Below are 24,707 nucleotides of genomic sequence, written 5' to 3'. Positions count from 1 at the left end.
GGGGGAGCGCGCTTAGCGCCCATTATTCCCGTCCTGGGGCCCCTCCCCGGTCTCCGGACGAAGCCCTGAGCAAAGCCCTCGGCCTTGGCTGGGGGGAGGCCCATCACTCTCTCTCAATCAATCGTATTTATTGAGCGCTTACTGTGTGCAGAGCACTGGACTCAGCGCTTGGGAAGGACAAGCTGGCAACACATAGAGACAGTCCCTACCCAACAGCGGGCTCACAGTCTAGAAGGGGGAGACAGACAACAAAACCAAACATACTAACAAAATAAAATAAATAGAATAGATAGGTACAAGTAAAATAAATAAATGGAGTAATAAATATGTACAAACATATATACATATATGTAGGTGCTGTGGGGAAGGGAAGGAGGTAAGATGGGGGGATGGAGAGGGGGACGAGGGGGAGAGGAAGGAAGGGGCTCAGTCTGGGAAGGCCTCCTGGAGGAAGTGAGCTCTCAGTAGGGCCTTGAAGGGAGAAAGAGAGCGAGCTTGGCGGGTGGGCAGAGGGAGGGCATTCCGGGCCAGGGGGATGACGTGGGCCGGGGGTTGATGGCGGGACAGGCGAGAACGAGGCACGGACCCCGCGTCTCTTCAATCAATCAATCATATTTATTGAGCGCTTACTGTGTGCAGAGCACTGGACTAAGCGCTTGGGAAGTACAAGCTGGCAACATATAGAGACAGTCCCTACCCAACAGCGGGCTCACAGTCTAGAAGGGGGAGACAGAGAACTAAACCAAACATATTAACAAAATAAAATAAATAGAATAGATAGGTACAAGTAAAATAAATAAATAGAGTACTAAATATGTACAAACATATATACATATATACAGGTGCTGAGGGGAAGGGAAGGAGGTAAGATGGGGGGATGGAGAGGGGGATGAGGGGGAGAGGAAGGAAGGGGCTCAGTCTGGGAAGACCTCCTGGAGGAGGTGAGCTCTCAGTAGTTTCGCTTCCCGGCCGCTCTGGGGAGGAGCCTGCTGGGGTACAAACATATATACATATATCCAGGTGCTGTGGGGAAGGGAAGGAGGTAAGATGGGGGGGGGATGAAGAGGGGGACGAGGGGGAGAGGAAGGAAGGGGCTCAGTGTGGGAAGGCCTCCTGGAGGAGGTGAGCTCTCAGTAGTTTCGCTTCCGGTCGCTCTGGGGAGGAGCCTGCTGGGGTACAAACATATATCCATATATCCAGGTGCTGTGGGGAAGGGAAGGAGGTAAGAAGGGGGGATAGAGAGGGGGACGAGGGGGATAGGAAGGAAGGGGCTCAGTCTGGGAAGGCCTCCTGGAGGAGGTGAGCTCTCAGTAGTATCGCTTCCCGGCCGCTCTGGGGAGGAGCCTGCTGGGGTACAAACATATATCCATATATCCAGGTGCTGTGGGGAAGGGAAGGAGGTAAGATGGGGGGGGGGGTTGGAGAGGGGGACGAGGGGGAGAGGGAGGAAGGGGCTCAGTCTGGGAAGGCCTCCTGGAGGAAGTGAGCTCTCAGTAGTTTCGCTTCCCCGCGGCTCTGGGGAGGAGCCTGCTGGGGTACAAACATATATCCATATCTACAGGTGCTATGGGGAAGGGAAGGAGGTAAGATGGGGGGGATGGAGAGGGGGACGAGGGGGAGAGGGAGGAAGGGGCTCAGTCTGGGAAGGCCTCCTGGAGGAAGTGAGCTCTCAGTAGTTTCGCTTCCCCGCCGCTCTGGGGAGGAGCCTACGGTGGGGCGGGGCGCAGGTCTGGGCGGGGGCTCCCCCACTAAATCCGGGGTCCCCCCCACCCCCCGGCCGTGATGTCAGAGGGAGGGCCGGGCCGGGCCGGGCCGGGCCCAGGGGCCGGAAGGACGCGGCCGAGCTTTGGGGCGGAAGAGGAACGGGCCGGGACCGGGGGCCCGGAACCGGGCGGGGAGTCGCCGTCGCCGTCGCCACCGAGGGCCCGGGGCCGGACCGGACCGGACCGGACCGGACCGAGGGACGGAGACGGCCGCGCCGGGGGCTGCCCGAGGTGAGGGCCGGGGGAGCTGGGGGGGGGTGGGGGGCGCTCATCAGCAGTCGGATTTAGTGAGCGCTTACTGTGTGCAGAGCACTGGACTGAGCGCTTGGGAAGGACAAGTTGGAAACCTATAGAGAGACAGGCCCTACCCTACAGTGGGCTCACAGTCTAAAAGGCCGGGACCCCCAGGCTGTTTACAGCGGGCCCCCGTCCCCAACCGGACCCCCGGGGAAGAGGGTTGATGGTCGGGGGGCGGTGAGGGGGGCGGAGGCCTCGTGCTGCCGGGCGGGAGGAAACGTCCCGCCCCCGATGCCCGCCCCCTCCTCAAGATTCCCGTCTCCCCGGATGCCTCCGCCCCGCCCCACCCCCGGACATCACCGCCTTTCCGAATTTCCCCACTTTCCCCGTTCTCCCGGCCCCGCTCCTCGTTTTGACCCCTCGTCCCCCTCTCCATCCCCCCCCCCCCACCTTACCTCCTTCCCTTCCCCACAGCACCTGGATATATGGATATATGTTTGTACAGATTTATTACTCTATTTTACTTGTCCATATCTATTCCATTTATTTTATTTTGTTAGTCTGGTTTTGTTCTCTGTCTCCCCCTTTTTGACTGTGAGCCCACTGTTGGGTAGGGACCGTCTCTGTATGTTGCCAATTTGTACTTCCCAAGCGCTTAGTACAGTGCTCTGCACATAGTAAGCCCTCCCTCTGCCCATCCGCCATGCTAGCTCTCTTCCTCCCTTCAAGGCCCTGCTGAGAGCTCACCTCCTCCAGGAGGCTTTCCCAGACTGAGCCCCTTCCTTCCTCTCCCCCTCGTCCCCCTCTCCATCCCCCCCATCTTACCTCCTTCCCTTCCCCACAGCACCTGGATATATGGATATATGTTTGTACATACATATTACTCTATTTATTTAACTTGTACATATCTATTCTATTTATTTTATTTTGTTAGTCTGTTTGGTTTTGTTCTCTGTCTCCCCCTTTTAGACCGTGAGCCCGCTGTTGGGTAGGGACCGTCTCTATATGTTGCCAATTTGTACTTCCCAAGCGCTTAGTACAGTGCTCTGCACATAGTAAGCGCTCAATAAATATGGTTGATGATGATGATGAGACCCGGGGCTCCAAGTGGGAACCCTGGACCCGGGACGCTTAAGGCCTCAGTTGCCCTACAGTCGGGGAGGGAGAATGGGTGGAAACGAGGTGCCACTTCCCCCTCTCCCGCCTCCGGCCGCCAAGCCTGGGCCTGCCCCTCCGCCCCCGGCCCGGCCTCGCCCGGGGGCCCGGAGGGCGGGGCCGCCGGTTGCCGTGCGGGGCGGAGGGCAGCCCCGACAGCGGCACGGAGTTTGGGGCAGGAGTTGGAATTGGGGCTTTTTTTCCAGGCCACGAGGGTATCCGAACTAATCCCGGCCGCATTGGGTGGGTAGGTGGGCGACCGGTGACCTAGACCCACGGGAACCAGTCACTGAGAACACGTCAATCAATCAATCAATCGTATTTATTGAGCGCTTACTGTGTGCGGAGCACTGTACAAAGCGCTTGGGAAGTCCAAGTTGGCAACATAGACGGGCCCTACCCAACAGTGGGCTCACAGTCTAGAAGGGGGCCCAATCTTTTAGGCAAACACGCTAAACCCCACATATCTTTGGGAGAGAATGCTACGTGCACAAATGGATCCGTGAGCGAACACCCCGGTACGAACCCATCTGGGGGGACACTCTAAGGAGTCACAGAATATCATCATCATCAATCGTGTGGAGCGCTTACTGTGTGCATAGCACTGTACAAAGCGCTTGGGAAGTCCAAGTTGGCAACATAGAGAGACGGTCCCTACCCAACAGTGGGCTCACAGTCTAGAAGGGGGCTCAATCTTTTAGGCAAACACGCTAAACCCCACATATCTTTGGGAGAGAATGCTAGGTGCACAGATGGATCCGTGAGCAAACACCCCAGTACGAACCCATCCGGGGGGACACTCTAAGGAGTCACAGAATATCATCATCACCATCAACAAATGCCATTATTATTATTATTATTATTATCAATCGTATTTATTGAGCGATTACTGTGTGCAGAGCACTGGACTAAGCGCTTGGGAAGTACAAGTTGGCAACATAGAGAGACGGGCCCTACCCAACAGCGGGCTCACAGTCTAGAAGGGGGCTCAATCTTTTAGACAAATACGCTAAACCCCACATATCTTTGGGAGAGAATGCTAGGTGCACTGATAGATCCGTGAGTGAACACCCCGGTACGAACCCATCCGGGAGGACACTCTAAGGAGTCACAGAATATATTGGGGTGGGAGAGCCGGCTGGGCCATGTTGGACGGAGTCAATCAATCAATCATATTTATTGAGCGCTTACTGTGTGCAGAGCACTGGACTAAGCGCTTGGGAAGTACAAGTTGGCAACATGTAGAGACAGTCCCTACCCAGCAGTGGGCTCACAGTCTAAAAGGGGGAGACAGAGAACAAAACCAAACATACTAACAAAATAAATAGAATAGATATGTACAAGTAAAATAAATAAGTAGAGTAATAAATATGTACAAACATATATACAGGGTTAGGGATGCTGAGTTAGGCCTCAGAGGGTTCACTGGACCCCATACCGGGACTGTCCGCTCTCCCCTTACCGTGGGGCTTTCCTCAGCAACGCTCCTCGCCCCCAAAATCAGCGGGAGAGACCACACACACCCCACCCTCCCACCCCAGCCACATATCTTGTCCTCTCCCCTCTACGGCGTCGAGTTGGACGGTGGGGGCCGTGCTGTCCAGTGGAGACGAGGCGGGGGGCGGGGTGATTGGAGGAATCGCGGAGGGCTTCCTGGAGGCCGAGGAGCGGCGGGGTCTTCCCCCTAGCCCCGTCGGTGACCACGACTCCCTTCCGGTAGCCCAGCCCGGCCCCAGCCTCCTTGCCATGGCGCTCTGGGCCCTGGTCTCCAAGATGCCGCCCGAGCAGTTTCGGGATCTGTTCCGGGAGTTTCCGCAACGCCTGCGTCACCTTCTGGCTGACTGGCTAGAGAGCCAGCCGTGGTGAGCGTGCCCACCCTCCCTATACCAGTCTCCCCCAACACCCCCCTGGCAAGGGAGGGGTGGGTGTCCGGAAGGGATAATGTGAAGAGAAGCAGCGTGGCTCAGTGGAAAGAGCACGGGCTTGGGAGTCAGAGGCCATGGGTTCAGATCCCTGCCCCACCAATTGTCAGCTGTGTGATATTGGGCATGTCACTTAATAATAATAATAACGATAGCATTTATTAAGCGCTTACTATGTGCAAAGCACTGTTCTAAGCATTGGGAAGGTTACAAGGTGATGAGGTTGTCCCACTGGGGGCTCACCGTCTTAATCCCCATTTTATAGATGAGGGAACTGAGGCCCAGAGAAGTTTAGTGACTTGCCCAAAGTCACACAGCTGACAAGTGGCGGAGCCGGGATTTGAACCCCTGACCTCTGACTCCAAAGCCCGGGCTCTTTCCACTGAGCCATGCTGCTTCCCTTAACTTCTCTATGCCTCAGTTGCCCCATCTGTAAAATGGGGATTAAGACTGACCCCCACGTGGGACAACCTGATCACCTTGTATCCTCCCCAGTGCTTTGCACATAGTAAGCGCTTAACAAATGCCATTATTATTATTATGACAGGGAAGGATCCTGAGGAATGGGCGCGGAGACGGGAGGGCCAGGGTGGCCTGGGCGTGGATATAGGAGAGGGCCGAGGTGGACTGGACGCAGAGACAGGGAAGGACTAGGGTGACCTGGGTGCGGAGGATGGGAGAGGGCCGGGGTGGCCTGGGCACGGACGCAGGGGAGGATGACGGGTCAGGGTCGGCCTGACAGTGCTCCCCCACCTCTCTCTCCCCACACACATCCACCACCGCCACCAAAGGGAGTTTCTCGGGGGCTCGGACGCCTTCTGCTGCAGCATGGCCAGCGCCCTCCTCTCCGCCATGGTCCAGCGGCTGCAGGTGGCCGCAGGAGATCAGGCTGAAGCCAGACAGATCCTCCAGCACGTCAGCCACCTGGAGGTGGGGCTGGGCAGGGGGGCTGGGGGCTGGCTGAGGGGAAAACTGGTGGAAAACCGGACAGGAAATCTACCCCGGCACTTAGGCTCGACACGTAGTAAGTGCTTAACAAGTACTGCTGTCATCCTCCAGTAGCAGGAGCTCAGTCAGGCTCTCCTTGCTACCTACCCTCACTTCTTCTCTCCCATGACAATCCAGCCCACACACTTCGTTTCTCCAACACCAGCTACTGACTGTGCCTTCATCTCTCTCTCACCACTGACCCCATGCTCATCCCCGCCCTTCTGCCTGAAACCCACCCCTCCCCCCACCTTCATATCTGAAATCCCAGAACTCTTCCCAAACTAATCTCCCTATCTCCCCTTCCTCCTAGGTCACCTAGGCACCCAAGGCCGCACCCCTCCCCAAAGCACTTTGATGCCTCACCCCACGACAGTTAATTACATATCTCTATACACTGTTGTGTCCCCTACCTGTAATTTACTTTAATGCCTGTCATCCCCACTAGCTTGCCAGCTCCTTGAGGGCAGGGATCGTTGCTACCAATTCTGTTGTACTCTTCCAAGTGCTTAGTACAGTGCTCTGAATATGATAAAAGCCCAGTAAATACCATTGGCTTAGGCCAAATCTAGTGTTTGATATGTGGTTTTGTTTTATCAGACATGTTGAATATGTTTCTGTAGCAGAGAGTAGGAAGTTCATCTTCCTATTCTTTATTTCAGAAGTAGTACATTCAATGTGTTGTCGTCTGATTAAGTACATATCAGCCACTACATTATTATCGAAGCAGCGTGGCATAGTGGAAAGAGCACAGGCTTGGGAGTCAGAGGTCGTGGGTTCTAATCCTGGCTCTGCCACTGACCAGCCGTGTGACTTTGGGCAAGTCACTTGACTTCTCTTTGCCTCAGTTACCTCATCTGTAAAATGGGGATTAAGACTGTGAGCCCCACGAGGGATAACCTGATTACCTCTTATCTACCCCGGGGCTTAGAACAGTGCTCGGCACGTAGTAAGCGCTTAACAAATGCCATCATTATAAGTGCTTAGTACAGTGCTCTGCACACAGTAAGCGCTCAATAAATACGATTGAATGAATAATGGTATGTACTGTGCCCCCACTAAGTGCAAGTCACTGTCCTAATAAGCACTGTCATCATCATCATCATCAATCGTATTTATTGAGCACTTACTATGTGCAGAGCACTGTACTAAGCGCTTGGGAAGTACAAATTGGCAACATCTAGAGACAGTCCCTACCCAACAGTGGGCTCACAGTCTAAAAAGGGGAGACAGAGAACAAAACCAAACATACTAACAAAATAAAATAAATAGAATAGATATGTACAAGTAAAATAAATAAATAGAGTAATAAATATGTACAAACATATATACATTATATACAGGTCTTAATAAGTTCAGCCAAAGTATACCTCACATTCCCTGCTTTCAAGTGGTGAAATAGACATAGAAACAGGTACAAAGAGTGGAATCAGAATAAACACATAGGATGTATCAATCAATCAGTGTATTTATTGAGTGCATACTGGGTGCAGAACACTGTGCTAGGAGCTTGGGAGGGTCCAGTACAATAGAGAAGCAGTGTGGTTTAGTGGAAAGAGCATAGGCTTGGGAGTCAGAAGACATGGGTTTTAATTCTGGCTTCGCCACACTTACCTGCTGTGTGACCTTGGGCAAGCCAGTTAACATCTCTGTGCCTCAGTTACCTCATCTGTAAAATGGGGATTAAGTCTGTGAGCCCCACATGGAACAACCTGATTACCTTGTATCTACTCTGGGGCTTAGAACAGTGCTTGGCACAGAGTAAGCGCTTAACAAATACCATAATTATTATTATTATTAGAGTTGGTAGATAGGCTCCCTGCCAGCTGGTGGGTGTATACAACTCTAGGTGCCGGGACTTATTCTGGGAGCTCTTGTGGGTATCAGGTGGGCTTTAAAGGTGAGGAGAGAACTGAGGTGTCTTGGGTTGAGGGAGTCCCAGGCCAGGAGGCCAGTGAGAGCAGGAGAGTGAGAGGAGATCTGGGGACAGCATGGAGGGTGGGCTTGGAAAGAGCTGAGAGTGGGCCTGTGCATTTGAATATTCAGCGAGGAAGGGGTAAATGAATGCCAGTGCCATGTAAATGAGCAGGGGAGGGGAGACCTGCCATGTGTTTGCTAATGCCACCTCCTTCCCATCTCCTCCAGACCATGTATCAGCGAGACCCCCTGAAGCTGGTGGCTACCTTCAAACTGATCCTCCAGGGGGAGAAAGCAGCAGTGATGAAACAGGTCTGTGTCCTCAGTTTCCCCCACGGGAGGAAGAGAGCAGAGGAAGAACATTCAGGGATTAAAGAGGCCCTCAGGCTAAACCCAAACTCCTTGCCCAGGGGGGATGGGAAAGGCTTTGGGGGGGCGGGGATGATGGCAGGGAACACCTCTCTCCCTCCCCGACCCTCCACTCAGGGAAACCCCGACCTGCTGGGCTAATCCCCGTGACTCACCCCACAGTTCAACCACCTGCCCCTGACCTTCCATCGGAAGCAGGAAGAACTCAAGTTTGGAGTGGCACTGGGGCGGCTGCGGCACCGAGTGCGAGACATCCACGTCGCTGGGCAGACCTTGCGGCAGCGCCAGGATCCTGTGCCAGGTGGGGACTCCGTGACCGGTCGGCGGGCAGCCTGGAGGATGGGGGATCAGCCGGGGGTCGGGGGGTGGGCTGGACAGGGTAGCCCACCACATTTCTGACTCAGATCAAGGAGAATCTGGGGATCCATGAGCTCCCACATCGACCTGACTCTCCATCTCCCCACCTTCTGTCCTCCCCTCCCCAGTGCGCATTAAATGAAATCCATCATTTCCCAGGTTGTCTGCAGAGTGTGATGGAAACTCAGTGCCAGGGACTTGAGGTGAGTGAGGAATGGGGTTGGGCTGAAACCTCAGGTGGGGCGGTGGGGGTTGGGGGAGACCGTCCCGGAGAGTAGGGTGGCTTGGCGTCGCCTTCCCTGGAGATCTCTGCACTGGGCGGGAATGACTCCACCCCCCAGCCTGGGCATTCGGTCGCAGGGATGGGGGAAGACCAGGGCCAGAGTGACCCCAGTGGCCTCTCTGACCCTTGGCCCTCCTGGGCATCCAGGCCCTGTTGCAGGAGGCCGCAGCTGAGATGGAGAACGCCAGAGACCTGGTCCTCAGGCGGATCCAGATCTGGAAGCGCCAGCAACAGCTGGCCGGCAACGGGGCCCCATTCGAGGACAGTCTGAACCCTCTGCAGGAAAGGTCAGTCGGGGGGCTGGGAGGGCGGTCCGTGCTGCCCCCGGCCCTTCCTCGCCGGCGGGTTTCTGGGGGTCCGTGTGTCCGGCTCCTGAGCCTCCAACCACTGCCCTCAGGTGTGAGAACCTTGCGGATGCCTTCTCAGAGCTGCACCGGGAGCTGAGTGAAGCCAGCAGCCACTTAGAGCCCGAGGTCCACGCTGCGCTGGCTGCCCGACTGGAGGAGGCCCTGCGCTCTCTGGTCACCAGGTATGGTTCTGCTCCCTCGACCTCCAACCCCCGGGGACGGCCCTCCCCATCCTGTCATCACCACCCCTGTTGCGCTGGGCCCAGTAGGGCCGTGTGCCCGGGGTCCATCATGTCACTGGGTACCCCCCAGGGTGCCTGCTGCTTGCAGAGGGCGGGGATGGGCATCGGGGAGCCGCCGGCCAGGAAGGCGCTGCCCCTGGGCGTCTCCGGCTAATGCCTGGGTACCCCTCCCCGGCTTGCCCCTTCTCCCCCAGTTGCTTTCTGGTGGAGCGACAGCCCCCGCAGGTGCTGAAGACTCAGACCAAGTTCCAAGCCACCGTCCGCTTCTTGCTGGGGGCCCGGCTGCTGGGGACCCCCACCGTGACACCAGCGGTTCGAGCCGATGTCGTCACGGAGAAGCAGGCGCGGGAGTTGATGCAAGCCCAGGGGGCTGGAGGCCCCCACCCGTGAGTGCAGCCAGAGGCGGAGAGGGGGAGGGCGTAGGCACCGTACCTGTCAGAACCCCCAGTTTGGGGAGCAGAATGTTGGGCTGGGGCATTCCCCAGGCGAGGATATCCTCTAGAATAGTGATGTGGGTCCCGGGGAAGATGGGACACTGACCTCCCCCTGCTGAACCCCAGTGAGCCCTCTCCCCCCTGCCCCTGGCAACGGCAAGCTGGGGCAGTGATCCCCCGCTGAACTCCAGTGACCACCCCCTGCACCCCACAGGGAGAGCACAGGTGAAGTCATCAACCACACGGCCCCCCTGGAGCACAGTGTCCCAGGAAACTGCAGCTCAGCTGTCTTCAAGAACCTGGTGAGGGAGGGGCAGGAGGCTGCTGTCCCCTGCCGCAACCTCACTCCGAGCCACACCCATCCTGCCAGTCCCCCACCCCAATTCTTTGGGCACCCCGTCCCCCCCAAAACTCTCACCACCTTCGCCCCGGTCCCCTACCAACCAGGCTCTGTAACCTCCCTCCCACCCACCCCCACCACACCTCATCTGACCCCACCCCTTCTCAGACGCCCAACCCCACCCTACACTCTCCATCCCCGCCCCCTCCATCAGCTTCTCTTGCCCTATGTGATCCCTCTTTCCTCTCTGTCCCTACCTCCTCTTCCCCTACCGGACCCCCCCCCCCCCCCCCCCCCCCCCAGCTGCTGAAGAAGATCAAGCGCTGCGAGCGGAAAGGCACAGAGTCGGTGACGGAGGAGAAATGTGCTGTCCTCTTCTCTGCCTGCGTTACCCTGGGGCCCAACAACACCTCCTTCCGTCTGCAGGTACCGCTGCCCTTCCGCCACCTTCCCCTGCCCTCCCCTTCACCCCCAATGGATCCTCTACCCACCCCGTAATTCCCCGGGTTGCGTCCACCCAGTCGCCTGCACAGACCCTGCCCCCTCTACCCGGTCTAGGCCCTGTCTTTGCCCCTCGTGGTCATCGTCCACGGGAACCAGGACAACAACGCCAAGGCTACGATCCTGTGGGATAATGCCTTCTCAGAGATTGTGAGTAGATGGGATCCAGACACTGGGTAGGGGCACAGAGGCACACGTGAGCCGGGAGAGACGCAGAAGGGCAGAAAGATACAGCCATAGGCAAACTGGGAAAGGCAGGAGAGATGCAGAGAAACAGGCACAGAGACCGAGATAGAGACAGAGTCAGGGAGGCGAGAAGGGTGAGAGAACAGGTACAGAGGGGAGAGGGTGAGGACAAAGGGAAAGGGCGAGGATAGAGGTGAGAGGGTAAGGACAGAGATGAGAGGGTGAGGATGGAGGGGAGAAGGAAAGGACAGAGGGGAGAGGGTGAGGACTGAGGGAAGGAGGATGGGAAACAGAGGGAGGGAGGGCAGGGACCAAGAGAGAAGGAGGGGACAGAAGGAGGGCAGGCTGGGGACAGAGGGAGAGCCCTCTGGACTGCCCTGCCCCCTTCCTCTCTCCCCCTGTCGACCCAGCTCCCTCCTCCCCTCCCCCTGCCCTCCCTGCTCCTCCTTCCTCCCTCTGCCCCCTTTCTCAGCCCCCCTCCTCCCGACTCACTGCCCCCTGGCTCCCCGTGCCCCTCAGGAACGGGTGCCCTTTGTGGTAGCAGAGCGGGTGCCGTGGGAGCGGATGTGCGAGACCCTGAACCTGAAGTTCATGGCGGAGGTGGGCACGGCCCAGGGACTGCTCCCCGAACACTTCCTTTTCCTGGCGCAAAAAATCTTCAACGACAACAACCTGAGTGCTGACGCCTTCCGGCACCGCGCAGTGTCTTGGGCCCAGTTCAACAAGGTGCGGACCCACAATCCTGGGGGTACCACAACCTCGGGACCCAAGGCCCTGGCTGCTCCGTCTTCTCCTGCCCCTCGACCACCCCCCAAGTGGTGCTTTGCCCGTACCCTCCCGCCACCCTGGCTCTGCCCCCGAATCCATAGCCCCACCACCAACCCACTCCTCACGCTACCTCCTGGTCCATCCTCTCCGTAGCCCAGCCCCCTAACGCTCTTCACAGTTTCTGGTCAGTTAGCCAGTCAGCCAGTCAGTCATATTTACTGAGCACTTATCTTGTGCAGAGTACTATACTAAGTGCTTGGAAGAGTACAGTATAACAGACACATTCCCTGCACACAACGAGCTTACAGTCTAGAAGGGGAGACAAACATTAATAGAAATAACTAAATTATAAACACGTACAGTAGTGCTGTGGGGCTGGGAGAGGGGATTCATTAATTCATTCAGTCGTATTTAGTAAGCACTTACTGTGTGCAGAGCACTCTGCTAAGCACGTGGGAGAGTATAATAGAACAATAAACAGACACATTCCCTGCCCACAATGAGCTTACAGTCTAGAGGGGGTGACAGACATTAATAGAATTAAATAAATGACAGATATGTACAGAAGTACTGCGGGGTTAGGTGGGGGCATGAATAAAGCGAGCAAGTCAGGGCGATGCAGAAGGGAGTGGGAGAAGAGGAAAGTAGGGCTTAGTCAGGGAAGGCCTCTTGAAGGAGATGTGCCTTCACTAAGGCTCAAGTGACCCACCCCAGACCCTGACCCTGACCCCCTCTGCCCTGCCCCTCCAGGAGATCCTGCTGGGCCGTGGGTTCACTTTCTGGCAGTGGTTCGACGGCGTCCTGGATCTCACCAAGCGCTGCCTCCGCAGCTACTGGTCAGACAGGTGGGACAGTGTGGAAGGGGAGGGGACAGGAATCACCCCGGGGTCTCTTCTCCTGATTCCTAACCCTCCCTACAATCTCCAGCCCTGGGCCTTCACTCTCCCCTGCTCCCGTCCCCTCTCCCCCAACTCACCCATAGTGTTCCCGGCCCTTGAAGGACCCCCAGAAAAGATCTATCCGGGCTCTGGCTGGAGCCTAGGTCTGGAACCTGGCTTCTGGGGGTGGGGGCATTCCCTGGAATAATATTCTGTCCCTCACCTTTCCCACCCCCACAGTGACCCACTCTTTTCCCCAGGCTCATCGTTGGCTTCATCAGCAAACAGTATGTCAACAGCCTCCTCCTCTCCCAGCCTGATGGCACCTTTCTGCTCCGCTTCAGTGACTCTGAGATCGGCGGCATCACCATTGCCCACATCATCCGCGGCCAGGACGGTGAGGGGTCATCCCGGCCGCTCGCCGCCTCCTCGTGTTCAGTCCCTGTCCCCCAAGGGCTTCTCTGCCCCCCACCCTCCACCAGGCCTAGAGCCCTAACCCTGGTCCCCGGTCCCCCTGGGTGGGGAAGGGGCGCTTTGCACTTCACTGAGCACCCTACTCTGCATGCTAGGTTCCGGGCACATTGAGAACATCCAGCCCTTCTCTGCCAAAGACCTTTCCATCCGCTCTCTGGGGGACCGAATCCGCGATCTGGGGCAGCTCAAGAACCTCTACCCCAAGAAGCCCAAAGACGAGGCCTTCCGGAGCCACTATAAGCGTGAGGGGGACCCCTCCGTGCCCCAGCCCTGCCTGCCCCCCAGCTTCGGTTCCATCCCCCCTCCCCGTCTGGTCCCATCTTGCCCTGGCTCCCCCTCATCCCTACCCATCCCCCAAGACCCAGCGTGCCCTGACCTCCTTCCTTTCACAACCCCCCCCCCACCTTGGTCCCAGGCCCCGGCCCCCCCGACAAGCCCTGCCTTACCCCCTCCCCCCGACAAGCCCTGCCTTACCCCCTCCCCCATCAACCCTCTAGACTGTAAGCTCTTCCTCGTCCTCTAGACTGCAAGTTTATTGTGGACAGGGAACATGTCTGCTTATTGTTATATTGTACTCTCTCCAAGCACTTAGTGCAGTGCTCTACACACTGTAAGCACTCAATAAATGATTGACTGACTGACTCCCCTGGCCCTCGCCCCCCACCCCCGCCCTCCCACCCTCTCCCTAGCATTCCCAAGACCTTCCTCTCCCCACCCACAGAGGAGCAGATCGGAAAGGACGGCAGAGGCTACGTCCCGGCTACCATCAAGATGACTGTGGAGCGGTGAGTGGGTGACGAGTCAGTTAAGCCAGCCCTGCAGATAGTCCCGGGCCTGGGCTGGTAAGTCAGGCTGGCAGGCTGGGAAAGCCTCTGCTGGCCTGCCAGGTGCTTTTCAGCCCTACCCATGCGCCTCTCTCCTTCTCCCAGTGACCAGCCTCCTCCGATTCTGGAGAGCCAGTTGCCCGCCATGGTGCCCATCCCGACCTATGACATCCATCTCAGCCCTGACCCGCCGCTGAGCATGCGGCTCGGGACAGAGATGTAAGAGCCAAGTGAGACTGGGAGGGAGGGAGGGAGGTTGAGAGAGAGAGAGAGAGAGTGTGTGTGTGTGTGTTTGGGAGGGGCGGGGGGGTCAGTGGTTGTGGGGATTATGAAGGACATGGGAGGTAGCTCAGTCTACCAGTCCAGGCTCCCACCCACCCCTGCCCTTCCGCTGCCCACCCCCCAGGACCCCGGCCTTCTCGTCGCCACCAGTGCTGAGCCAGTACCCGACGGAAGAACTGTCCAGGGGCCTCTCCCCGTATCCCGAGTAAGTCCAACTTCCCCAGGCCTGGGACATTGTAGTAGAGGGGTCCAAGAGAGGACCCCATCAAGGAGAGCCCCCCGTTATACCACAATCAAGTCAGCACATCTGTCCGGCTGCCTGTCCTGCTGCCTGGGCCGGGCATCGGAGTCCCCTGGAAGACAGGATGGACACGGTCCCCTCTCCCCTTGGGGAGCCCCGGTTCGGTGGGTGCTCTGGGGCAGACGTGGTCCTGCTCTAGGTATGGCAGGGGAGATGGACTGATAGCCAGCCAGACTCTATGGGGAAACAGGGGTAGGGGGAGGGGGTACTGCATTCTGGATAATGTCGATTGTGGAGGCAGGGTATCAGTCTGGGAAGGCTTCCTGGAGCGGGGGCCCTTGCACTGAATCGAGGAGGTCACGCACGCAGTGTGTGTGTTGGGAGGGTGGGGAGGGGACAGGGGCATGCCCGGAGCCACTCTCAGGGGCAAGGGATGGGGAATCCCACGGGCAGCTGGGTCCCTTCTAATAATAATTATGGTATTTGTTAAGCGCTTACTATGTGCCAAGCACTGTTCTAAGCACTGGAAAATAATAATAATAATGATGGGTACTTGTTAAGCGCTTACTATGTGCCTCACTGCTCCTGGTCCTCCCCCTCCCTCCCTTCCTCTCCCATCTCCCCTCTGGGCAGTGGCACGCTGCCCAGAGGGAGGTGCAGGAAAGGGAGTGGCCGAGCCAGTTGTCCAGCCCTGAGCCGGCGGGCCTGGACTGTGACCCCACGTGGCACAACCCGGTTCAGCCCTCCAGTTCCCTCGGGTCTTCTTCACATGAAGAAACCCGTCATGTGATGGGACGCTCGGGTTTCAATGCAATACTGCAGCCGGACAGTCAGTTGCAGGGGCGTCGGGGCCCGTATGACTAGCGATCGTTCAGCACAGCGTCAGAACGGGCTCTGGGCGTTCAGTTCAGCTCCTTGGGGACGGGAGTGAGGAGGGAGACCCCTTCCCTTTGCCTTATGCCCCCCAAATTTGCCATCTGTTTCCAGCCCCACTCAGAGGATTGCGATGCCCTGCGAACTGAACCAGATGAATCTGCCGTATGACCAACCAAGTCATGGGTGTGTGCCATCCCCTACACACACACGCACGTACACGCGCACATATACCTCTGTGTGAGCCCCTCCTTTTGACATCGACTAGGTGTGGCTCCCAACATACTTTCCCTGCATGGCCCTGTAACAACAGCCCATATATTGTCTCCCCCGCAGTGCACCCCACCACTGCCCGCTCCCGTCTCCTCCCCACATCCCACTTCCCCATCCTCCCCACATCCTGCCTCCGCTCCCCATTCTCCCCACGTTCCGCTCACCCAATTTAGAGAAGCAGCAGGCAAGAGCAGAAAGAGCACAGGCCTAGAAGTCAGCAGACCTGGGTTCTAATCCTAACTCTGCCAATTTCTTGCTGTGTGACCTTGGGCAAGTCACTTCACTTGCTGCTATAGTTGGGCAAGTCACTTCTCTGCCTCAGTTTCCTCAACTATAAAATGAGGATTAAATCCTCATTCTCCCTCCACTGTGAGCCCCATGTGGGCAGGGACTATGTCTGACCTAATTCACTTGTACCTACCTCAGCACTTAAAACAGAGTTTGACACGTAGTTAGTGGTTATCCTACTCCCCCGTCTTCCCCACGTCCTGCTCTCTCACTGCTTTTCTCTTGCCCAGGGAGTTGCTGTGTCCGTTGGCCCCTGGGGGTCCTGCAGGACCACTGTGCTCAGACACTGAGATGGCAGATGTGTTTGCCCCAGAGACCTGGTGAGACGGGGAGGGGGAGAGGACGGCGTGGAGGGGCAGCGTGATTGGAGGGAAAAGGGGGTGGGCCCCTCTCATGTCCCCATCCCCGCTGGAGAAGCCGCACGGTCTAGAGGAAAGAGCCTGGGAGTTAGAGGGCCGGGGTTCTAATCCTGGCTCTGCCACTTGCCTGCTCTGTGGGCGAGTCACTTCAGTTTTCTGTGCCTCAGTTTCCTCATCTGTAAAATAGGGATTCAATACCTTTCTCCTCTCCTAGTTAGACTTGGGAGCCCTATGTCGGACAGGCCGTTTCTGACCTGATTATATCTACCCCAGTGCTTAGTAGAGCGATCAGTGTGGTATTTACTGAGTGATTACTGTGTGCAGGGCACTGTGCTAAGCGCTTGGAAGAGGACGATACAACAGAGTTGGTAGACACGTTGGTAGCACGGTGCTCGGTCCACAGTAAACACTTAACAGGTACCACCATGATTATTTATTATTACTCTTCCCGGCCCAGGGGGAACACTGACCAGTTTCCGCTGATGCCCCCTTCGGAGCAGGACCTGACACAGCTGCTGCTGGAGTCGGGGGGCGCGCAGCCCCCCTTGCCCCTCCCCCAGTACGGGCCATCTGGCCTGGCTTCCCTGGACCTGAGGCCGAAGCCCAGCTGGTGACAAGGGTGGCCCGAGCACACTCCCTCCCCCCGCCCCTTCCCGGCAGAGGAAAAGATGGTCTAGAGAGAGAGTGGACAGTGGCTACCTCTCTCCTGTGGGAAAGCAAGGGACCTGTCTCCGTATACTGCCCTCACCCCCCCAGCAGACACCCACAACCCAGAGCTGGGAGAAGGGTAGGGGGAAAGAGGACCCGGAGAGCACCCACCCCCTTTGGGGGGTGGAAGGGTGGAGGGGCGTTCTGGACACGGGCTGCCCAGGCATCCCCAAATGTACGCAGGCATCGGAGGTGGGGGCTTAGGGGCAGCCTGGTCTGGTTTCATACAGATTAAAACTTTATGGTATATCCTGATCCTTGTGCCACAGCTCAGTGAGGGGCAGGGGAGGTGTGAGGCGCTGGAGGGGGACACCGAGGGGCTGGCAGGGGGTACCGAGGGGACAGAGGCCCGGTGGGGAATGCTGAAGCTCCGGCAGGGGTGACTGAGATGCCAACAGGATAGCCAGGCGCCAGCAGGGGTGACTGAGAGCCAGGAAGGGGACACCACCAGCGGTGGTAACCAGAGCGCCAGCGGGGGGATATCAAGGCAGTGGGGGGGGGGGGGGGGGGGGGGGGGGTTTGCCAAAGTGCCTGCAGGGATGACCGATGCACTGGCGGTGGACACTAAGACACCCATGGGGGTGACCGAGGCACCCGTGGGGGATATTGAGGCACCAGCAGGAGTGACCAAGGTGCCAGTGGGGGTGATCAAGGCAATGGAGAGATACCAAGGTGCTATCAGGGATGACCGAGGCACCAATAGGGGATATTAAGGCACCAGGAGGGGGGTGACTGAGGCACTGGCAGGATATAGTGAGGTGCCGGCAGAGGAGAAAAGGCAGTGCAGTAGAGCTCTGCGCATATGCCCAGTTGAGTGGGAAGAAGCGCCAACTTATGCCCAAGTTGGGCTTCCTGCCTCACCTTGGCAGGAGGGGACGCTGCCAAGGAACTTGGGAGTGTGGGGTGGCTCCCGCCAGCCAAACATCCCAGGCCCCCCGTCCACCTCCACTCCTCCATATTAAGTACTCAGGGGGCCATGCGCTTGGCAACCCCCCCAGTCCTCCCCTACGCCATAAAATAAACTTTATTCCAAAATAACAAAATAAATAATCTACTGTACAGTCCGCCAGGAAAAACTAAACAGACGCACAGCCGGGGCACGGAGAAAGCATGGGGAAGGGAGGAAGTTCAGGCGCCTACTGCCTGGACAGTGGGGACGGGCTGACGGGGCTGCGGCGTCCGTTAAACCAAAGAAACCAACTAGAAAAGCACAAACAGGGAGGAAGTAGGAGAGAGGGGGGGTCCCGGCTTCACTGGTGCCGCAGGGTCCAACCGAGTCCATTCTCAGCGAGGGGGGCTCAGGGTGGAGGGGAGGGGAGCTGAGATTCCCCACCACTTCGCCCCGGCCCAAGTGCGGCCCAGTTCACAGGGTTGTTTCCTGCCCTCTCCCCTCGATGCTCAGTCCGGGGGGAGGGGAAGGGCAGGGCTCTACTCCAGGCGTCGGGAAGGGGGACGATCCCGCGGGCCCGGGCCGGGGTGGGGGGTCCGGAGCTTCGGCCCCTCACGGCCGGGCGGCGTCGGCCTCCACCTTGACACTGGCCCTACGGCCCTCGACCAGGCCTGGCTGGGCCCCGGGCGGGGCGGGACACGAGGCTTCCTCCAACTCTGCGGGGAGACGGGGCGGCGGATTTAGGGAGGGGGACCGGGGGAGAAGGCACTCCAACGACGGGGGCTTGTGAAGACAGCGCTTAGTACAGTGCTCTGCACACAGCAAGCGCTCAATAAATACAATTGATGAAGATAGTCGGGGGAGGAGACGCTGGGGTGGGGCAGGAACTGTGAGCCCACTGTTGGGTAGGGACCGTCTCCATATGTTGCCAATTTGTACTTCCCAAGCGCTTAGTACAGTGCTCTGCACACAGTAGGCGCTCAATAAATACGATTGATGATGATGATGAGTAAGCGCTCAATAAATACGATTGATGAAAGAGCAGAGGGTCCACAACGGGGGCGATGAGGAGAAACTCAATGGGGGAAGAGACTCTCCGACGGGGGGAGGGCGGGAAGAGATACTCCAGCTCAGGGGCTTAAAGAGACCCTCCATGGAGACATTGGGGTGGGGGGTGCTGAAAGAGATCCTTCAGCCCGCGGTGGGGGGAGACAATCGAGCGGAGAGGCTCCGGCTCGGGGCGGGGGGCGGCACTCCACAGTCCAGACTCCGGCCCCCACCCCCCTCCTCCCTCCGGCCGCCCCCGCGCTGCTGGAATTTCTGGTTCGGTCAGGAGGCGCGGGGGCGGCTCGGCTCCCCCCTCCTCCCCTCCCGGTTCCCCCGCCTCCTTAGGACCCGCCCCCCGCCCAGGCCCTGCGGCTCTCAGGAATGCCCCCCCACCTCCTCCGGAAACCCGGCAAGCCGCGCCCCGCGCCGCCCCCGGCCCGCCCCCCGCCCGCCCACGGCCCGGCTAAAAATACCGAGCCAGGGCGGAGGAGGGGCCCGCGTCACTCCCGCCCCTGCCCCCCCACCCCCTCCTCCTCACTCCCGCCCCTGCCCCCCCACCCCACCCCCTTCCTCCTCCCCGGGGCGGCGGGAGGCCGGACCTGGGCCTGGGGCTCACCGGCGGGGGGGGGCTTGCCGGCCAGGCAGGGGCTGAGGCGGCCGGCGCGTTCGTGGGACACCAGGCGGGCGAGGCGCAGGCCCTCGTCCATCAGGGTCTGCTGCAGGAGGTGGCGGCTCCAGAGGCCGGCGGCCGGCAGGCCGAGGGCCAGGTCCGCGGCCGCCCCGGGAGGGGGGGTCAGCCGGGGGCACGATCCGGCCGCTGCGGAGGGGACAGGAGGGCCCGTCATCGGCGGGAAGGCTAAGGAGACTGGGAGCCCACCGCTGGGCAACTGTATATGTTGCCAACTTGGACTTCCCAAGCGCTTAGTACAGTGCTCTGCACACAGTAAGCGCTCAATACAATTGATTGATTGATCCCTGGGGGCGCCGCCCCCAGCCCCCAGAGGAAACCCCCCCCCAACCCATCCTGCCCACGTGCCCCCCCTCTCCCGCCGCCACTCGGCTCACCGTGCCCGTGGCCATCCAGGCTCTCTCCGGACAGACTGGCGCTGTCTTCTTCCAGGCTGGGCCGGTATGGGGGCACGTAAGCCTCGGGCACTGGGGTTGGCTGCAGAATTTCACAACCACTGTTCCCCAAACTGGCAAGGAGGGGACCCGGAGTGGGCCAGATGGGGCAAAGGGGAGCTAGGGGGGGTGGGTGTAGAAGTTGATCGCTCCCACCCGGGTGGCAGAGGGGAGGGAGGGAAGGAGGGAGGAAGGTACTACCCTAAGGGGCACTCACCTCCTGCTTCAGCTTCTTGGGTTGCGGCATGGCCACCTCGTCGGAGGGCAGCCTGCGGGGAGTGGTGAGAGAGACAGCAGTCAGGGCAGGGCTTGTTCTTTCGCCCCCAGGCCCAGCTGGAGGAGACATGTCCCCCTCCCACCCCGGCGCAGGCAGGCAGGGCCCGCTGAGTACAGGGCTCTTGCACACAGTAAGCATTCAGTAAAAACGGTCGATCGATTGGCTCGTTAAGGACAGGGAAAGTGTGTGCCAATTCTGTTCATTCATCCATTTATTGTATTTATTAAGCACTTACTGTGTGCAGGACACTGTACTAAGCGCTTGGGAAAAACAACAGTAGACAATGACAATTCCTGCCCACAAAGAGCTCATAATACAATGTTGTAATAATAATAATAATGGCATTTATTAAGCGCTTACTATGTGCAAAGCATTGTTCTAAGCGCTGGGGAGGATACGAGGTGATCAGGTTGTCCCACGGGAAGGCTCACAGTCTTAATCCCCATTTTCCAGGGAACTGAGGCCCAGAAAAGTGAAGTGACTTGCCCAAAGTCACACAGCTGGCTATTGGCAGAGCCGGGATTTGAACCCACGACCTCCGGCTCCAAAGCCCGGGCTCTTTCCACTGAGCCACGCTGCTTCTCTGCTCTCCCAAGCGCTCAGCACACAGTAAGCGCTCAGCAAATAGGAATGATGGAGTGACTGTGAGCCCATTGTTGGGTAGGGACTGTCTCTGTTGCCGAATTATACTTTCCAAGCATTTGGTACAGTGCGCAGCACATAGTAACCGCCCAATAAGTGAGCCCGTTGTTGGGTAGGGACCATCTCTATACGTTGCCGGCTTGGAGCTCCCAAGCGCTTGGTACAGCGCTCCCCACACAGTAAGCGCTCAATAAATACGATTGAATGAATGAATGATTGATTGAATGAATGAATGATTGAATGAATGAATGATTGTGTGGCAGGCGCTCACCTGGAGCCCCTGAGGGAGGACAGGTAGGTGCTCTCCCGCGCCACCTGGCGGGACAGGGAGAATAGCTCCACCCGGCGCAGCAGCAGGGAATTGTCCCGGAGGCAGAACTGCGCCGCCGCCTCGTTGATGGTCAGCTGCGGGGGACGGGAGGAGGAAGGGCGGACAGTCGGGGACGGGGGGGAAGAAGGAGGGAGAGGGATGATGAATTCCCGCTGGGAAGCACGCCACAGTCCGACTTCAGGCCCGCGCAATACTTCTGCTGGGGCTGCATGACCTCTGACCTCCACCCGGTCCTTAAGGCAGAGGGGGATAGGGGGGCCCATCCCCTGCTCCCCATCCTCGCTCCCCGGCCGTCGGGGATCAAAGCGGGACGGGGGCAGGCACGGGTCACCCAGCCCACGACCTCCCAGGAATGTCCGGGGGCTACGGGGGAGCCGGGCGGGTTGGAAGGGCCGGGCCTCCCGGGCCTCCTCCCCCCCGAACCTCCTGGACCCCCTCCGCTGGGGATGGACGGAGGGAGGGGGCCGGTCACCTCATGGAGGCTGAGGGCCTTGCCCTCGCGGCGCCGGGAGTCGCAGCGGCCGTAGATGACGCTGTACTTGCGGATCTCCTCCTCCTTCTGCGCGTCGGCCGGGTCCATGTCGAAGATGTGGGCCACGCTGCGTGCCAGCTTTCGGTTCAGGCGGAGCAGCGAGGACACCTCGGCCGCGTCTCCCCGGGGGTAGCTGGCGATCAGCCGCTCCACGCTCTCCACCACCATCTGCACCATCTCCGGCTCCAGCCGCTCGGGCCCGGCGGGCCCCGGGACCCCCGGGGCCGCCCCCGCCGCGGCCACCCCCTCCCCGGCCGGCGGGGAGAACGGCGGGGAGCCGGCCTCCTCCTCGGCCCCGGGCCCGTCCGACTCCGGGGTGCTGCGGCCGGGCCAGCCGCGTGGGTCCGACGCCCCCCCGCCCTGCGGCGACAGCTTCTCGCCCAGCTCCGACGGGCTCCGGGGGCTGAAGCTGCGGGCGCCGCCGGCCTTGTCGGCGGGGCTCTGGTGCCCGTTGCTGACCGCCGCGGCCTTCCGGCCCCCGGCCGTCTCGGAGATCTTGAAGAGCGGGATGCTGGACACGGCGGGCACGGGCTGGGTGAAGAGGCCCGGGTTGGTGGCCCAGTCCCGGAGCACCTTCTGCAGGCGCCGGACGTGCAGCGGCTTGGTGGCCATGCCCACCAGGGCCATGATCTCCAGGAACTCCTCCTCGCCCGCCTCGCACAGCTGCTGCACGTCGTCGCCACCCTGCTGGATGAACGTCTCGTAGTAGGCGAGCAGGTTGGCGCGCTGGAGGACCCGGTACAGCTGCAGCTCCCCGAGCGTGCGGGGCAGTGCCATGGCGCGACCGCTGGGCCTACGGGCGGGACGGGGCGGAGAGGAGAGGAGACAGAGGGGCCGCACGGTGAGCCCACCGTTGGGTAGGGCCTGTCTCTATATGTTGCCACCTTGGACTTCCCAAGCGCTTAGTACAGTGCTCTGCACACAGTAAGCGCTCAATAACTACGATTGATTGAGGGCCAGGCCCCGTCCGCCACCTCCACCCCCTGCAGGGAGCGGGCACCGGAGGCTTGGGTAGGCCGGACACTCTGGTTGAAGGCCGGGGCACAGACCCTTCCCCTCCTCGGCAATAAGGGACAGAAGAGGGGCCTGGCCACGCCCCCCATAGCGGCCGGGGCGGGAGGCCGAGGAGGGGGCGAGCATGGCCCCCCGCCCCTCGGCCCCCGGAGCCAGGGGCGCCTCCACGATTCCCGCGGGCACCGATCTGCCTACGCCCACGTCCACTGTGGGTGGAGCGTGTGGGCGCTGGGCCGCCCACGCCGCCCCCTCCCCAGCGAGGGGACCGGGTGGGGGGGCTCCCCACTCCCTCCTTTTTCCGCTGGCCCCCACCCCGGCCCTTCTCTCACAGCCCCCGCCGGTCCTGCCCCCACGGACCCCCTGCCCGGTGCCCACCGCGACCCCCGGTCTCCCCTCCGTAGCCAGTCCTGGCGCCCGCCACGACCCCCGAGGGCAGCCATCCTTAGCCCTCGCCGCCCCCACCCCTTCGGGCCGCCCCCCGCCCGTCCCGCCGCGACCCGCGGGTGGGTTGCCGGGCCCCATCGGCGGGGTGGCCCTGCCCGCCGCCCCGGGGGCGTGGCCGCCGCCTCCGGTCCCTCCGTCCGTTCCCCCCCGCTCCACTCACTGGGGTCGGGGCTGGTGGGTCCGGCGGGCGCTGTCCCCCGCGCCGGGAGGCTGGTCGGCTGCGGGGGAAGGGACTTTACGCATGGGGGGAGCGGGGCCCGCCGGCCCTGCTCCCGCGCCCGGCTTGGCTCCGGTGCCGGTGCCCGTGGTCTTCCGTGCCGGCGGCGGGCGCGGCGCTGCCTGCTGTCGGGGTCCGGGCTCGGCGGCTGTGGCTCGGCCCCTCCCGCCTGCCCCCGCCCCTCTCTCTCCCCGCCGCCGCCGCCGCCTCCCCCGCAGGACGCACGGAGCCGAGCCGAGCCGAGCGTGGGCAGAGCCGGGGGCGGCGGGCGGCGCCGGAGATAGACCCGAAGGGTTGGAGGCCCGCTCGGCCCGGGGGGGAGGGGGAGGACGGCTCGGGGAACGAGGGGGAAGGCCCCCCAAAACTGGGGGAGAGAGAGAGAGAGAGGCGGCCCCTCCCCCGGGCTCCCGCACCCCGCAGCGCACAGAGGCCTGCACCCCCGGCCACGGCCACGCAGCCCTACACGCGTGGGGACGCGCGGACACAGGACGGAGAAAGTCGTTGGACACAAGTCTCTCAAACTGCAAGACGTACAAACAAGTTCACTCCCTCACACACACACAGAAAGCATGCAGTCACACAAAAACGCACACGTAAACCAGCCTCCCGGGCCTTTGGACCGGCTGTATTCTCCCCGGTGTCATGGGGAAAGAGGGGGGTTTTGTGTAAATGTGTAGCCCCGTGTCTGCGCACATGTAACGCGGTGTGCAAGTCTTTGTGACTGTGGGCCTGCATGTTGCCATCATTAGCGAAGCAGCGTGGCGTAGTGGGCAGAGCCCAGGCTTGGGAGGCAGAGGTCGTGGGTTCTAATCCCGCCTCGGCCACTTGTCAGCTGTGCGACTTTGGGCAAGTCACTTAAATTCTTGGGGCCTCAGTTCCCTCATCTGTAAAATGGGGATTAAGTCTGTGAGCCCCACATGGGACAATGTGATGACCTTGTATCTAGAACACTGCTTGGCACATAGCACTTAACAAATACCAACATTATCCAGCGCTTAGAACAGTGTAGTAAGCGCTTAATCAATGCCATTATTATTATTATTATTATTATTAGCAGTCTACATGTGTTTCAGTATGTCCTCGTGTATCGATGTGTGAACACAAGTCCGTGTGTGTATGACATTGTGTGTGTGTATACCTTCATGTTTTCACGTACACCAGTGTCCACATGTGTACCAGTATGT

General features: G+C 59.7%; 2 protein-coding genes across 4 annotated transcripts; one reads left to right on the top strand and one right to left on the bottom strand.

The window, feature by feature from the left end:
• Positions 1–1,849: 1,849 nt before the first annotated feature.
• STAT6 (signal transducer and activator of transcription 6) lies at positions 1,850–17,263 on the top strand. 2 transcript variants are annotated; one of them, XM_038753139.1, is made up of 22 exons: positions 1,850–1,994; positions 4,876–5,017; positions 5,869–6,007; positions 8,210–8,293; positions 8,513–8,651; positions 8,867–8,910; positions 9,138–9,277; positions 9,388–9,519; positions 9,774–9,965; positions 10,228–10,315; positions 10,657–10,779; positions 10,912–11,004; positions 11,560–11,766; positions 12,559–12,653; positions 12,947–13,083; positions 13,256–13,402; positions 13,882–13,945; positions 14,090–14,203; positions 14,391–14,471; positions 15,495–15,566; positions 16,172–16,261; positions 16,758–17,263. In XM_038753139.1, exons 2-22 carry the CDS (start codon positions 4,902–4,904, stop codon positions 16,912–16,914), a joined length of 2,454 nt encoding a protein of 817 aa, XP_038609067.1. In that variant the 5' UTR covers positions 1,850–1,994; positions 4,876–4,901; the 3' UTR covers positions 16,915–17,263. The 2 variants fall into 2 exon arrangements, with proteins under 2 accessions (XP_038609067.1, XP_038609066.1); XM_038753138.1 differs by having other exon boundaries at positions 1,977–1,994; positions 4,881–5,017.
• A 750-nt stretch (positions 17,264–18,013) lies between these two features.
• NAB2 (NGFI-A binding protein 2) lies at positions 18,014–23,630 on the bottom strand. Of its 2 annotated transcripts, none has more exons than XM_038752505.1 (7): positions 23,467–23,630; positions 21,789–22,641; positions 21,257–21,390; positions 20,284–20,335; positions 20,010–20,109; positions 19,544–19,761; positions 18,014–18,613 (listed from the first exon to the last, which is right to left on the bottom strand). In XM_038752505.1, exons 1-7 carry the CDS (start codon positions 23,547–23,549, stop codon positions 18,437–18,439), a joined length of 1,617 nt encoding a protein of 538 aa, XP_038608433.1. In that variant the 5' UTR covers positions 23,550–23,630; the 3' UTR covers positions 18,014–18,436. The 2 variants fall into 2 exon arrangements, with proteins under 2 accessions (XP_038608433.1, XP_038608435.1); XM_038752507.1 differs by having other exon boundaries at positions 19,561–19,761.
• Positions 23,631–24,707: the final 1,077 nt, after the last annotated feature.

The sequence above is a fragment of the Tachyglossus aculeatus genome, chromosome 10, assembly GCF_015852505.1.
Source record: "Tachyglossus aculeatus isolate mTacAcu1 chromosome 10, mTacAcu1.pri, whole genome shotgun sequence".
Classification (NCBI taxonomy): domain Eukaryota; kingdom Metazoa; phylum Chordata; class Mammalia; order Monotremata; family Tachyglossidae; genus Tachyglossus; species Tachyglossus aculeatus.
The sequence above is the reverse complement of the archived record's forward strand: the minus strand, read 5'-3'. Positions and strand labels throughout refer to the sequence as shown.